The 14,741-nt window shown below is 35.3% G+C and overlaps 1 protein-coding gene across 1 annotated transcript in view; it reads left to right on the top strand.

Annotated features, from left to right (window-relative positions):
• The window catches only part of chm (lysine acetyltransferase chameau), a 110,540-nt gene that overhangs the window by 60,436 nt on the left and 35,363 nt on the right, over window positions 1–14,741 (top strand). Inside the window, exon 9 of the mRNA XM_085960274.1 lies at window positions 3,857–3,950. Within this exon, the coding sequence (XP_085816400.1) occupies window positions 3,857–3,950 (94 nt within the window). The remainder of the gene's footprint in view (window positions 1–3,856; window positions 3,951–14,741) is intronic.

Here is a 14,741-nt window from a genome sequence, read left to right on the forward strand (position 1 = left end):
AAAAAAAACAACAGAAATTGAATAATAATGTTATAAATCAACAGCAACAGCAGCGTCGTTGTTTTGTAAAAAGGGAAAATCACAAATTTTGGCGAAATTAAGATTTTAATGAAAAAGCAATATGTACCTCACTAGCTTTGTTGTGTAAAAACGGCGAATTTGTATCTCCACAGGACAAGTATCTACCTATGTACTTAAAAACGATAATCGTAAGGGCAAATATCCACTTAGTATTACGAATAAAAAGCGAATGTGACATTGTGACATACCTATTAGGCCTTTTAAAATAGTATATTACAAAGACAGTATTCTTTATAAGCGTTATTATAAAATTGTTAGACATTTACAATCGTCTACAGGTAATTAATAAATAAATGTCAAAAGTTAACAATCCTTCTCCTGTAAAATAGCATTTTGGTTAATTGGCCCGCCCTTTTTACAAAACACCGACGATATAATGGTTACTTTATCAGTGGTTAATTGAATACGTACTCCCACCGCGGATACTAGTGTCCCTGGTACTTGGGACAATATGTCTAGATTTGCATGCATTGCAACACTATGTCAGTTTGACTTTGATAGTTTGCCTAATATAATATAAATGACTTGTTTAATACTTATTACAATTTACTAGTAACGACGTTCCAAACAATATTAATTATATTAATAAATTGGCGATAGCAGGAAGTCGCTGTAGTCACATATAGAAGACTTATCAGTGACGTAAACGTCTTGGTGCGCTGGTGTACTTGGTGAACGCTGTGAAGGCAGAAACGAGTTAGATTGTGTTCGATGAGAATTTTTATTAATCGCGACACGAATGGCCGAAGCAGTAATAACGAGACTGGACGTGTAAAGTAACGCGAAGACTTATGTTCAAATTTAAGTTATTCGTTTCCTATTACTAGTGTGGACCTATTATAAAATTATAAACCGGGACAAAATAACAAACTGGTTGGGACTTAGGGATACATCGTCAAACCATCCTGGTGAAATCGTGGCGTATGATAAACCAAAGTAAGACCTTGTGCAGATGACTCGTGTCATTGAGGTCACCTGTACTTCGACCGCGCGCGAGAAGTGACACGCGGCGATTACACATTAGACGGCTCAATGAGGTCACGTGTACCTGGAATGCGCGCGAGTCAAATCGTCATATCTGGACAAGGCCTAAAATGTATGAGACCGCATTTCGATCAGATAGAGTCAGATTTCAGTTCCATTTTCACGTGACTTTATTTTTTTGATTGTATTCCCTATTATTCAAGAGATTGGAATAAAACACAGGACTGTAGAAGGGGAGACCGTTTCGGTAGCGATACGGTTCACCAGGGAACTCAGAAATAATGGGAACTGAAATACATAACGGGTAAGGCGATAGCAGGTAACCGACTCGAGTAAGGAAGAAGCCGGGTTAAACTTACACATGTGTTAAGAATACGTTTTACGTCGAATACTAAAAACTGCTCTCGGTTTATGCATGTACGCTCATGTAATGTTGGTGTATTACACACACTATTACACGTGCATAATGCGTGTTTCATTTTCGTAGGACACTCACACATTGAAAACCCTGCTTCAAGATGCGGCGTATTGAATATAGCCAATCGGTATTCTATTTATTATCTGTTCTGTGCGTTTCACTTTCAGAGCCTTAGTAAGATAATAATAGGAAAATGGAATTTGCCAGAGGTGTCTACCCCTGCCTGTGTGATTGGCGCTTTGGTATTTTCGCAAGAGCGGTGTATGTCGGCCGGTCCTCGGGCTGTCGCAACGGCTCGCCCCCATGTGGGTCAGTGCCGCGGCCTCGTCTGGAGCCCCCTCCCACCCCCCGCCCCCGCTCGCGAATTATTATTATTATTCTGCACGCCGCGAACAAAGGACGACCTAGTGGGCCTGAGATTGTATCGAATCTTTGTAATGTGGTACGTAGGTGGCGAATTCATTAATGCCATGTATTTCAATGCACAGGTACACAAATACACCATGAAACCTGTCGAAATGACACGGGAGTCACTATTCGCCTCATATCCACAAAATAAATAGGTAGGCTGTTATATCAGTCTCGTACGGCAAAAACGTTCAATGGCGCTTCACCGTGTCATCCATAATCCACGTCACTTGAGTCACACACAAATTAAACAAAAAAAAATAATTAAGTAGCTTTAAATAATAATATACATTATAAATTATAACTCACACACCATTGATGTGTGACTGAGCGTACTTGATGGTGATTGAATATAAATTCTAATTGTTGAGAGTTTTGTACTATTCCGTAGGAATTGCTTTAAAGAATCACTGCACATATCTCAGTAGATAGCAACTGTAGAAAAGTATCTATCGATGCAATGATGTCCCATGTGGGTAGGCCCATGTTATGCGTTGCTTGGGTGCAGTAAATTAAAGAAGCGATGCTAATAATAAACCTTATGTGAGTTGTGAACAAATCTAATCTTAGGCTTGCGGTCAGTGACGATCGGGACAGACGGTCGGCGTGAGAACCTTCCGGTGCAATTTGGTCATAAGAGCGCCGTGAAACTAAAACTTATAAAAACCACAGATTTATTTGATACTATGCTATTAGGTACTGACCAATAGAGTCGTGTCATTTTAATATCAAAGCGAGTTCAGTTGATGGGTATACGCACCTTTCCGCCACGTGACACTATAACTTTCAACAATCAATTTCGATAATCTTTCAACGATCAATGTACTTAAACTTAATAGAAAATGCTAAACAGTTATTTAGACTTAGAGCATCCCTACTTCACACAGTGACTCCGACAAGCGCGTACGCAGGAGGAAGGTTTCTGGATACTTGGCTGTTAAATAACCTTTTCAAATAAGTAGTTCCCCCACTTCTCTCGGTATTCAACGACACGCAACATCTGTGTCGGTGGAAGACCTGTAACACGCGTGAATTAGTCCAATCTGCGCGAACTCATAGTTATAACTGCAGGCTAGGTGTTCATCGACTCAAAGTACGGAGTCTCTGGGTATGGTATATGTACCTACCCAAAAAAGTACGGGAGTCACAGGGTAAATGCGGAAGTCAGTGGTACGTATTAACCCCACCCTCTCCCGCCCGCTAAATTCTCTATAATAAAGTATATTATTATTACCATATCATTTTTCTGTATCTGCGCCTGCTCTCTGGTGTAAATAATATTAATTATAAATGCATAAGGACTAACATAACTAACTCGAACGACGTTTTTGTGTTCATATTATAAAAATTGGTATATTTGTAATTATATAATATATTTATTTAAAAATATTATATTGGTAAACCATGCCAATTGGCATCGCATGCGAAGCAGACGCATCCCAATAAGGTTGCCTTTTTCTCCGTGGGCGAATCTTTCGATCGGTCGCATTACGTCACTCGATCAGGCGACGTACTACGTCATTTAAATTCGACCACTGACGCTTCGTTTTATTACCCCTGATATAAAGACTTCGTGAATAATAATTATTGATATTTTTCTTCCCTACGCGTATGTTGGGAAGACCTCCAGATGGTTATCTTAAAAATACATAATTTTTATGCACTTCAAACTGAACCCTGCCAACATTGCAATGAGAGCTATCCCTACAGATTTTTGTCAGTCCATAACCTTTTCTGGAAAAAGTACCCACTTTTGAGCGCTCAGATATTGTATGGAATCGTGTATCCTCTACAGATATAATATTATCCTTTACAATAATAAATACGTTTGGGTGCATGTTTCAGAAACATTACGTTTAATATATTTACTTAAATAGAATTTTGTGAATATCAAAGTGAATATTATGTCTGTGATAATTGTGATTTGATTTTATATTAATATGTGTTTATTCGTTTACTTTGCAGGAAAAGAATTCGTTGCTGAATTACAACGTCTCCTGCATCCTTACCCTGCCGCCTTACCAGAGACAAGGCTACGGTCGACTCCTCATCGACTTCAGTAAGTGTTCATTTACGATTGGTTATTTATTTTTCAGATCATTTTACTGTCTATATGCATTAAGGAGGGCTGTAGTGCTACTCGGGATAATATCTAATGTCGGAATTACGTAACACAATTTACTTCAAATTAACATTTACATAATACAGTTTTTATTAATTAATACAAACATCTACCTGTGCACATGCATGGATTTACGTGCACCAATAATGTATAAAGTAAACTGTCGCGATAATAATTACCATTTTGCGAGCCATTTTGTTACTGCATTTACTGGCTAGTTTTGATGCTCCTTTGAAGGTAGCTATAATGATACAATGTTTTGGCGCAGCCTATATTAATACATTGATAAATTAAAAAGATTAATTACTTAGGTACTAGACATCATATTATTCCATATCAATGCATGTAACCGATGTCGTGATGATTTGACATCAATGACGTCAAATAATTCAAATGTACCCGATTCCGAACTAAGAATTATTTCATGAGAGAGTGCTGATAGGATAGATACATTTCATGGACGATTTAAGAGGCTGCAAACCAGACGAAAGTATCAGGGGGTGAGGAGTCAGACAGGGTCGGAACTCCCTCGGAGTCTATGGCGAGGCAGACGCTCTAAGAAAGCTGAAACCTTCGATGTGCATACCTACGAACAGCGATGACAAAAGCATTTTGACTAATCGATTACTTTTGTGTCTAGCGTCTTAGACCAGTGGTCGCCAACCGGCTTCCCGTATATCGTTGTTCATACTAAAATAATAATATGCAACCCGTCTGTTGATTTATTTCAATAATAATTTATATACGCATAGAAGAATTGACAAAAATCGATATTATATTATTTGGTACATTATGTTGCAAATACGAAAGGGCAGTTTTCTTGGTGTTATTGAAAACAGTATAATATATTATAATAATCACTCTAAAAACGGTAGTAGGGGGTTGCTTCCCAGTATAAAATGGTCAAAACACATGGATGCGAATCCCAGGGGGCGCAAGTTCGAATCCTGCTGGGGTGTCGTAGTTTTTTCAAATCATGTTTGTTCAATTTGTAATTACCATTTTTTTGCGTCGGGGTCCATGCTTGGATAACCTTAATATCTGATTTAAATGTATTTCAACAATTTACCATAGTATTATGACGTCCGCAATTAATAACCTAACTTTTAGGTAAGTACTTTAAATTCATATACTCATATAATTATATTTTCTAGTCAACACATCGACTTCTTAATCTGCAAACCGGCTAACTCCATTTGGGCAAATTGTTCAGGAAGGAGAAAAAACTTAATAATTTAACTATCGAACGGAATTTAACAATTCCGTTCTATTTTTTTTTTACAGATAAGCTGCACTATGAATAATTACTACACTATTTTAGCTTCCCTTTTATTTATATACTTAAAGAAAATTAATATAAATAGCGGAGTTGTTTCATGTATGATATTGGAAATTTGGCACCTGCAGTTGGCTGAGTTGAAAATGTCCCTCTGAGGCGGACGAAACCGGTCCAAATTTATTTATTAAAGTGGGATAAGTACTACAAAAAAAATCGAAACGGAAAATAATTTTCACCAGTATGTGGGACATAATTTCGGCCGCGTTGCCAGTCGGAGAGCGATAGTCGACCTGTGAGCACGTCAATTTGTTTTCTGATGGCGTTTGAGGAATATATTCTTAAATCGTGTAAAGATGACTAAAAAACGTTCCGCATGTACTTGAAAAAGAAAACATTTCAATGAATACCCTACTATTATTATTACGAATATAATAATAAACATAACATTAAAAGGACGCATGTTGATTTTTTATGACAAATTATATTTCGTTCGGCTCGCGTCATTTGCACAATCCGCGCATCGTCTAGTCACGATCTTTTTAGATTTAGACCATGCCTCAGCTAAGGTATAGCCTTAAATCAAACAACAATGCAGTTGGCTGTTTTGTGTGAAGAACGATAACGCATTTATTTATAGGTTTGGGAATTTGAAATTCAGTGTGACCATAGAAAACATGGTTTATAACAAAGTGCCACAAAAATCTCATTTTTTTGTCAAAAGTGCATTTAGATGGCTTGCAGATTAAGGAGTCGACATACCTAGGCACCTACGTATAGGGCCGTCATATCATTAACGTATCGAAAGAAAAAGCATCAAAAAATAAAAACCACATTCTCTAAAACTATAGTCATATTCTTTTCGACTACAGTCGAACTTGGTTATTACGAGGAAGATGGGACCGACTGAATTTGTTCGTTATAAGCGGTACTCGTTATATCAGAGAATATGTATTTTTTAAATGAGCGGTCACATAACAAAAAAAGTCGAACTAAAAAATCTGAAAACCATCGTAAAAATCCCCGAAACAAGCATGCCCTTCATAAACTACAAAAGAAGTTGTTTATTATAATGAACGCTGGTAGGTACCTACTTACTTCACAAACCTTGTATTTTTTTTTCAACCATATGCATGGATACTTTTTCTATCTTGTCAGTGAAAATACCAATTAGTTAGGTACTTACACTTACAAACCTTGGATTTTTCAACCATATGCGTGGATACTTTTTCATTATTGTCGGCAAAAATAACAATTAGGTAGTTACTTCGACACTTAACTAGTGTCATAAACGTAATCCGTCCCCGGCGGCATCCTGTCCGATCGGATTTTATTGCTTAGGGTTAAAATGTTTTTAAACGATCGACACATTAACAGTATATTAGCTCGGTATATCCGATAAATTGCTCGTTATAACAGTGAATAAATGTATGGAGAAAATCATAAACCAAAATGTCAACGAATGTTTCCTCATTACATCCGAGATTTCGCTATGTCCGAGATCGTAATAACCGAGTTCGACTGTATATTGTTTGATCCCGACTGGAAAAACATGCAACGTGACATATACCCATTGGTAACTATTAACCTTCATATATATACACGATTAATAAAGAAATCTTACATTCATTTCAACCAATAAAAAAATATTTCATATAAGTGTACATTTAACTATTTAACTTTTGTCAAAGCAGCCGATGCGTTGACGCGTTCTAAACGCGTGCTTACAATATTATCTAGATACAATACATATGTACGCATACATGTGCATACAAATATCGCACAGAACACGAGCGGAATTTTCTCAGTGTCTGGGCCCGGCGGATGCAACTCTCCCAAACACCAGGGGATGAGAAAAACCGAGGAGGTGGGTAACTCCCGGCCGAAGAAGATATCGAAAGATGCACGTACCAAGGAACACATACATTCTCTAAGACGGTACATAATAATATAATATATTATTATGTATTAGAATAATATTATATTATACTGTCGAAAATTTCAATCGTGAATCAATTAAATGCAGTGCCGTGGAAATTTAATTAAACGTGTAATTACTAATGACAAAATATTCAATTTTTTAAAACTATTAAAAATGCAAATACATAATTAATTGGTCAAGTATACAAATTTAGAATACGATTTTTAGCGTTAGGATTTAGTCATCCAAGCATGTATAAATATTGCACTTAAATTATCAGTTTCACTTCATAACCGAGCATACCAAGTCTATCTCCACATCTTCACAGATTTCTTAACGAGGAATGGGTTTTTTAGGTGTTCGCTCAACCCTCGAGGTCCTTTCCCTCTGGATCAAACTAATTTTGTGCCACCAGCGAGATTCGAATCCATGAGACACTGTTATTGGGAGGCAGGCGTTCTAGTGCTACTCCAATATCAACAAAACTACCTATATCATTATATGATTAAATTTATGAAAAGGTTTCCATGCGAATTAACAACATATAATAGGTGTTCATAAATTATATACTAGAACTGGATATTATATGAGGTTATCATAGTATTAGAAATTGTAGAGTTACCGCTTTCAATTTGTAGAAACATACTCACTTAATCTAAACGTGTTTATAGCTCAGCCAAACATCACAGCAGTTTTGTGTATCCAGATGTTTTTGAGAGAACCAATATAACCTGCAAATATGTATTATTATATAATTGGGAAAACCTGTTGTAAAGCCTCGATAATTTACGAGGATAATCCAAAAGTTTCGGCTATATGTAACGTAATAATTATTAAGGACACGTGGAGAGAATTGTTGAAGAAAGCTAGGATCTACCTCGTTTAATGTGTTCCTGGAGACGATGATGTCGTCGTCATAAGTTGCCAGTTGGCAATATCACAAAATTGGGAACTTGGCTTGACCCGCCTATAGAATCTCGAAAAACGCAATAAAAAATAAAATTAGCTAACGCAAGAACATATTAATAATTTAAATATTTTATTGTGAGATAAATTATAGTAATTTGTAAATATCTTATGAAGTTGTCAACTTTTTCTGTTTGGTACACGGCTTTACAGTACACTGAGTCAACTATATGTGAAATGTCAAGGGCGGCTATACTCAGGTCGTAGCACTGAATTAAGAATTACGATGGTAGTTCTAGTTGTTGATTATCTTCTAATGCAGAGCGGAAACCTGTTCGCAATAAATGAAGATTTTCGATTGTTTATTTCATTCAAATTATTTGCATTTATTACAATATGCAGCAATCGTTGTTTTCTATAAACAGTTTACCATATTGCATTCGAAGTATGAGCAGATAACTAGCACTACCGTCGATGTTTATAGTTTCGTCGCACGGCCTGACTATAGTGAGACTTGGGCGAAAAATGAAATATGGTCCACATTTAGTGAAATTGAGTTATTACTATGTTAATACATATTTCACTTTATGTTATGTATGGCGTGATAAATAACTGTTAAGTATAGAATTAAAGAAGTCGAAAATAAATTAATACAAAGAATAAATTAAACTAGATTAAATACAAAACAAACAGAAAAAATGATACTTACCTACTTTAATTCTTCTATCCACATATTATTTAACTCGTGAAAATCACTAATTATTAAATTTGTCTTCTCTGTTGTCCAACAGCTGCATAAAAATAATAATCTGTTCTGTGGTTGACAATAATATGACTTACCAAAGTTTACCTCTCGCATACAAGTCAGTGCTTAGTAAATTGGAAGGCATGTCATTTCCTTTTGTTTTGTTATATAAAGCTGCACATGTCTACCCTTTCCTGTGATTATGAAAGCTTTTATTATATTGCCAAGTACTTGGCGATTTTAATTAAACTCTGTTCCGTTTATACGTCATCATGTAATAAAACAGACAGACTCGGTATGCCTCTGCTGCAGCCAGGAGCGGCCGAAGGTTCGTAGGCAGGGAGGCGGCGAGACCTGCCAAGATTTCGGTGGGCCCCCAACCGGGGGGCAGAGCGCTACCGGGGTCACCCGCCCGCCTCCCCGCCAGACGGCTGGGTCGACGACCCGCTAATTCTATTTTCAGCCATCGCATGCGCCTCTGCCATACTTGCAGCGAATTATTGTTATTTATATACTGGGCGATGCGCGTGGAAATAATATACCTCCTACCGCTGGATGCGCTCCGGATATCCAATCGCTTCGATGGTGCTTGGTGAGGAATCATTTACATATTGTGGAAACGTGATTCCGGTGATGCCTCTCAATGGCACACAATAGACTAAAAAATACCAAATAAGACATACCTACAAGTATATTCTGTTGTTCTTGTTCATATATGGTCAAAAGCAAAGTGTAGAATAAAACTCAAGGCATGCTCGCCTTTCATTCTCTTGTAGCTCGTAGGTCACTTCTCCTCTTAGAGCATTTTCCCTGCTCTCACGTGGTATAGTTTCCAATCCGAAAATTTTAATTTTTATGCACCAGTCAATTACATGCGTGGTCGCAGCCATGACCTATTTTGGGTGAAAGCTGTTTCCTCATGTCAGGCTCACCAGGCACAAATAGCGAGGGCTGTGCCCGATCCTAATAGGATCATATGGGCCTCCACAGAGTAGAAGTTTGTATTAACAGATTTTGTTTTTTACGAGAAATGGATGTCAGCCACTTGCTCAACCTATTAGGTCCATACCCTGACTCACACACAAATTGAAAAACAATATGTGTACTTGCCAGACCGAGGATTCGAACCTGGGACCCACGGCGTTATAGTCCAACGCTTAAGCCGCGCGGCCACCGTGGGCGTTTTTAGTTTGCGTAGACATTCTTAGCGATGCATTATGTATTCTGTTTTTTAAATTCTATTTTATTGTTTTATTTGTATTTTTTTTTAAACTATTGTTGTTTTTTGGACATAACTACTATAGTAGACCACCCTTCACGTTACCTTGAAATTTCGAATAGATTTTTTAAAAATTATTTTCAATTATTTGATGGAATCGGCCAATCAGGCGCCGGGCATTTACTAATACAGTAATACGCAGTGCGTATACACACAAATCTTGTCACTGTGTACAATTGCAAAGTTACGTGGAGGATACTATATCTCTAAAAGTTATATTTTTCAGTCAACATTGAATCTTACTAAGAAAATTAAATAAAGCATTGTACATAGATGGTTTTCTGTTTACATAACTGTAGTTAATTTGCCAAAGAGGTTGAATTACTCATAAGGTGTCTACAATGTTTGAACAGTCTTATTGAAGTTTTTAAAACTGGTTAATAAATCTTCACTCGTGTTTTTCCTTTTATCGGAATGAGTGTTAATAGCATTAGATAATAAAAAATTAGAAATATGTATAAGTAATAAATAAAATCCCAATATACTTCCAAATTATGAATAAATAAATAAAATATTTTTATTGATCGACCAAATATCATTTCGCGATCGACCTTATTGACACCCCTGATATAGATGGACCCCGAACATAATTATGTAAGTAAAACAGATCCCGGTCTGCTGATTAAGTCAGCTACAAGCAAATATGTTAAAGAAAATGTTCTTCTATAGATATGGCACCTAAGTGTATAAAAACGAAGCGAAAAAGGATCTAAAAGGTCTACTGATTAAATTAGCTACAAGTTAATCTCGTAAATTTCCCAATAGGACTGCACTCAGGATATAAAATACCCGTGACTTTTCTAAGTTCTGCAATCCGAATGAACATTAAACTATTTTAGTCAATAAATTTTAATTAGTGTGTTATAAAGAGAATTACGTACGTTTTAAAGGTAGTAAAAAGTAATCAGTTGTAGTACCCTGCAACCAAAATTCAATAAGATATATTGTAATGGTTTTGTACTGGTATATTAATTATTAATCTAAATACGTTTTCTACTTGTACAATTGTGATAGTTACGGTATATTATTATAGACCCACAGCAATTGACTATGTTATTGACAAGACAGACCAGGGATGGGAAACCTGGGAGTTTAAACCCTCATTGAGTGGTCACTAAGTGCGGTCTTTTGAATTAATCCAAATATTACAGAACACATCTTTTTTATTTTTACAACGTTTTTCTTAGGTCGTATTCTTATTTGTCCGGTACAAATCTTGCAATCGATTTTTAACTAACTTCCCGACTAGCTAGACATTTTAAACTTTTAGAATATATCAGAACACGATGCCAATGTATTATTTTAATACTTTTAGCCATCTGTAAGTAGAATTGAATTTTTTTTCAGTTAATTCTGTTTTGTATGAAAAGCTATTTCGGAAGAAATCCGTAATCCAATCCACTATTATTGGTTGCAAAGGAAGTGGTTCTAGCAACTAAATTATTAATATATACGTGCGTTATTATGGAAATCAAAATGACATTTCAGTATTCTATATTTGTCTGTTTGTTGCAAAATAGCAAAAAAATGATTTGTTGACAATTGCCTTATTTGTCCTAAATTATTAATACATAGAATTGTCAAGTTTATATGATTCAACAGAAAATTTAAAAACGTGGTATATAAAAAGTTCTTTTTATCTTGTAATTATTTTTATTAACTCGGCTTTGTTCGTATTGTTTTATTGTTATCTTATAATTAACACACCTAACTACCTACCTATGTAAAATACATGAGAGTAAAAAATAATCAATGAAGCATTCATCAGTCAATCAGGGAAGGATTCGGTGTAAATTTGTCACATTATCTAAAGTTAGTGCGTTAGCCACTGCAGGATGTCTTAGAAGAAAAATATGTTTTCGTGAAAAAAAATATTTTTAATGTTATGAAGGACAGTTAGTAATCGGCAATATATTGTGTTATTATTGAAAGAACACTTCTATGCAAATTGGCGAAATTCATTATCCAATAAAACTAATTATGTATTTATTGGTTTTCAACAAATTTCGTAAATTTTCCAATAAGAGTGTATTCTGACAAAAAGCGGCCAAGACTTGTTTATAATTCTTATAGCTACATGAAATTATTTTTTCTCAATAATTATTGTGAATGATAAAAGAAAATTATTATTCGTTGTGGGAAAACGACGGACCTACCTACACCTTTTTAATAGTATGGAAACTTAATTTATACGGTAAAGATGGTGTATTGTGAATTGAAAAGAAAGCAATGATATAGGTACTTTTTAAAGATAATAAATAATGGGTATGTATTTTAGCTGCTGACTCCGGCTGATGATGATGAAATAAGATACATCTAAAAACGAAATTAATTATTGAACATACATAATTTGAAAACACTTTCAAAACAATCTTTTTTGAAAAAAAAATACGACACCCAGCAGGAATCGAACCTGCGTCTCTCGGGATTTACGGCCACGCACATCTACCACGATGCCATAGGCATCCTATCTAATTCGACAAATTTTAACTAATGGCTCTTACAATACTCTCCGAAGCGCTTTCTAAGAAAGTTTTGTGTTATTGGTTACTTATGTATTTTCTCAGAAGTGTTTTCAATTTATGTATGTTCAATAAAAATAATGTTACAATCTTAAATCTTGTGAACTATTCGTTGAATAAAAAAATAGTTGAGTGACGAGTTATTTGATGGAAATTGAATTAGGTTATGTTTTACGGTACCCATGACATTGTACATAATATAATATGTATTTTTAAAAAAACTGCCAATAATTTCGCCCATGGGCCATGCCACAAACGTTAATTGAACATTATTTATAGGAAATGGAAAATATGACAGTCCAACATTTGCTTCAGCTATCTTGTTAAGATAACTAAAGAAAGATCTATCTTCTCTAATATGTAACATCTTTGGTAATAAGGGCGGACATGCTCAGAGTAGGTCAAAATGGAGCTTTTATTGCATTTTCAAAGCATGATCCTGGACATTCATTAAACGTTGTAGATAATCTATTTATATAATTTTGAAGCCTTGTTATCCTTTATATTTATTTTAAACATTTGACGAATGCATAAAGTATTTTTATTACATAAAATAGTATTCTTTTAAACCTCTCGCTATAATGTTTTAGAATAGTCATATTTCAGTACGGTGTTTTTTTACATTTATTAATTTTTAAACGCATTTATAAAACCATTAGTATAATTTATGTCGACATTATTATAATAGGCTTCAAAATTATATAAATAGATTATCTACAACGTTTAAGGAGTGTCCAGGATCATGCTTTGAAAATGCAATAAAAGCTCCATTTTGACCTACGCTGAGCATGTCCCCCCTTAAACCAAATTATGTTATTAATTTTTTTATAAAATAATGTTCCTACATTTTAAGGCGCTTCGTATAAATACGGTATAAATATTGACGTATCAAACAGCTACTTGATGTAGCCTTCCAACCTAAAAAGATTTCCCACCCCCGAAGTATAGACCAATGTATCTTATAAGTAGATTTTCAATTAACTTTATCTAAGAAATTTTCTTTAGTTATTTAATTTTGCCAAATAACAAATAATTGTGAAGTTAGTTAATAACCTGTTTATGCATAATTTATATGCAGTGATAAACACCCAAATGTTTAATCACCATCGTGAACGTAGGCACGGTTTGATTTTCACAAGTGGCTCTAGGCCGCACCCTCCCGAATTAAATAATTGCCAAATCTGTTTTCTAGCCGCGTGGAAATTAAATGCTATCCCCAATGAAATATCACATTGCCGTCTGGGGTAAAGAGACACTTTACAAGTTTTTTTTTTATCTATATTAGCTTTTCACTATTGTTTTTTTTTTGCCCTTCGTCTCATACGAGAGCGATGCACCCCGCGGGGTTGAAGTTCGAAAGACAGTGGCGTGCCGTGACATTTCAAGCGGTAGGTAAATGATACCGCAACGGGTAACGCGTTCAATGTGTGTTTGGTGTCAGTATCGATCTAATAGGTTGAGCAATTTCTCGTAAAAACAAAAATCTGTTAACATAAACCTCCACTCTGTGGAGGCTCATTTCTTCTTTCAAAAGAAAAAATTACCTTTGGAACAAAAAAAAATTTTTTTTGAACTATTAATAAACATGACCTTGCTTTTTCCTACAAGGTGATTGTTGTTGTTAGTAATTTTGAACAACCACAAACACCCAGGCTTTGAGGAAAACACATAAATATTTACAGATTTTTTTAGAGTGGAAGGCCAGCGCATTACGCACTGCACCACGAGAGCAGTTAGTTAGTTAGTTAGTAAAAGTATTTTAATTATTCTGTGATAGGCTTAGATTAAAGAATAGTGTGGTATGTACAGAAATATTTAATAGCGCCGTATATTAAGATGTATGTTGGGCATAACGCGGAAAGACTAGGTACAACATAAGAGTGTATAAGGAGGCGGACTAGAGTAGGTACGCGATGTGATGGAAGTCACTAGACGACCACAGACACCCGCAAAAAATAAAATATTAACTTGAAATTTAAAAAAAAAAAACTTATAAAAAGTGGGGGTGGTTAACGCGTTCATCTTGTTATCAACTATTTTTTTTTATTCAACGAATAATTCACAAGATTTATTTAAGAA

The sequence above is a fragment of the Rhyacophila brunnea genome, unplaced genomic scaffold, assembly GCF_057557595.1.
Source record: "Rhyacophila brunnea isolate RB1 unplaced genomic scaffold, BYU_Rbru_1.0 scaffold_11, whole genome shotgun sequence".
Taxonomy (NCBI): Eukaryota; Metazoa; Arthropoda; class Insecta; order Trichoptera; family Rhyacophilidae; genus Rhyacophila; species Rhyacophila brunnea.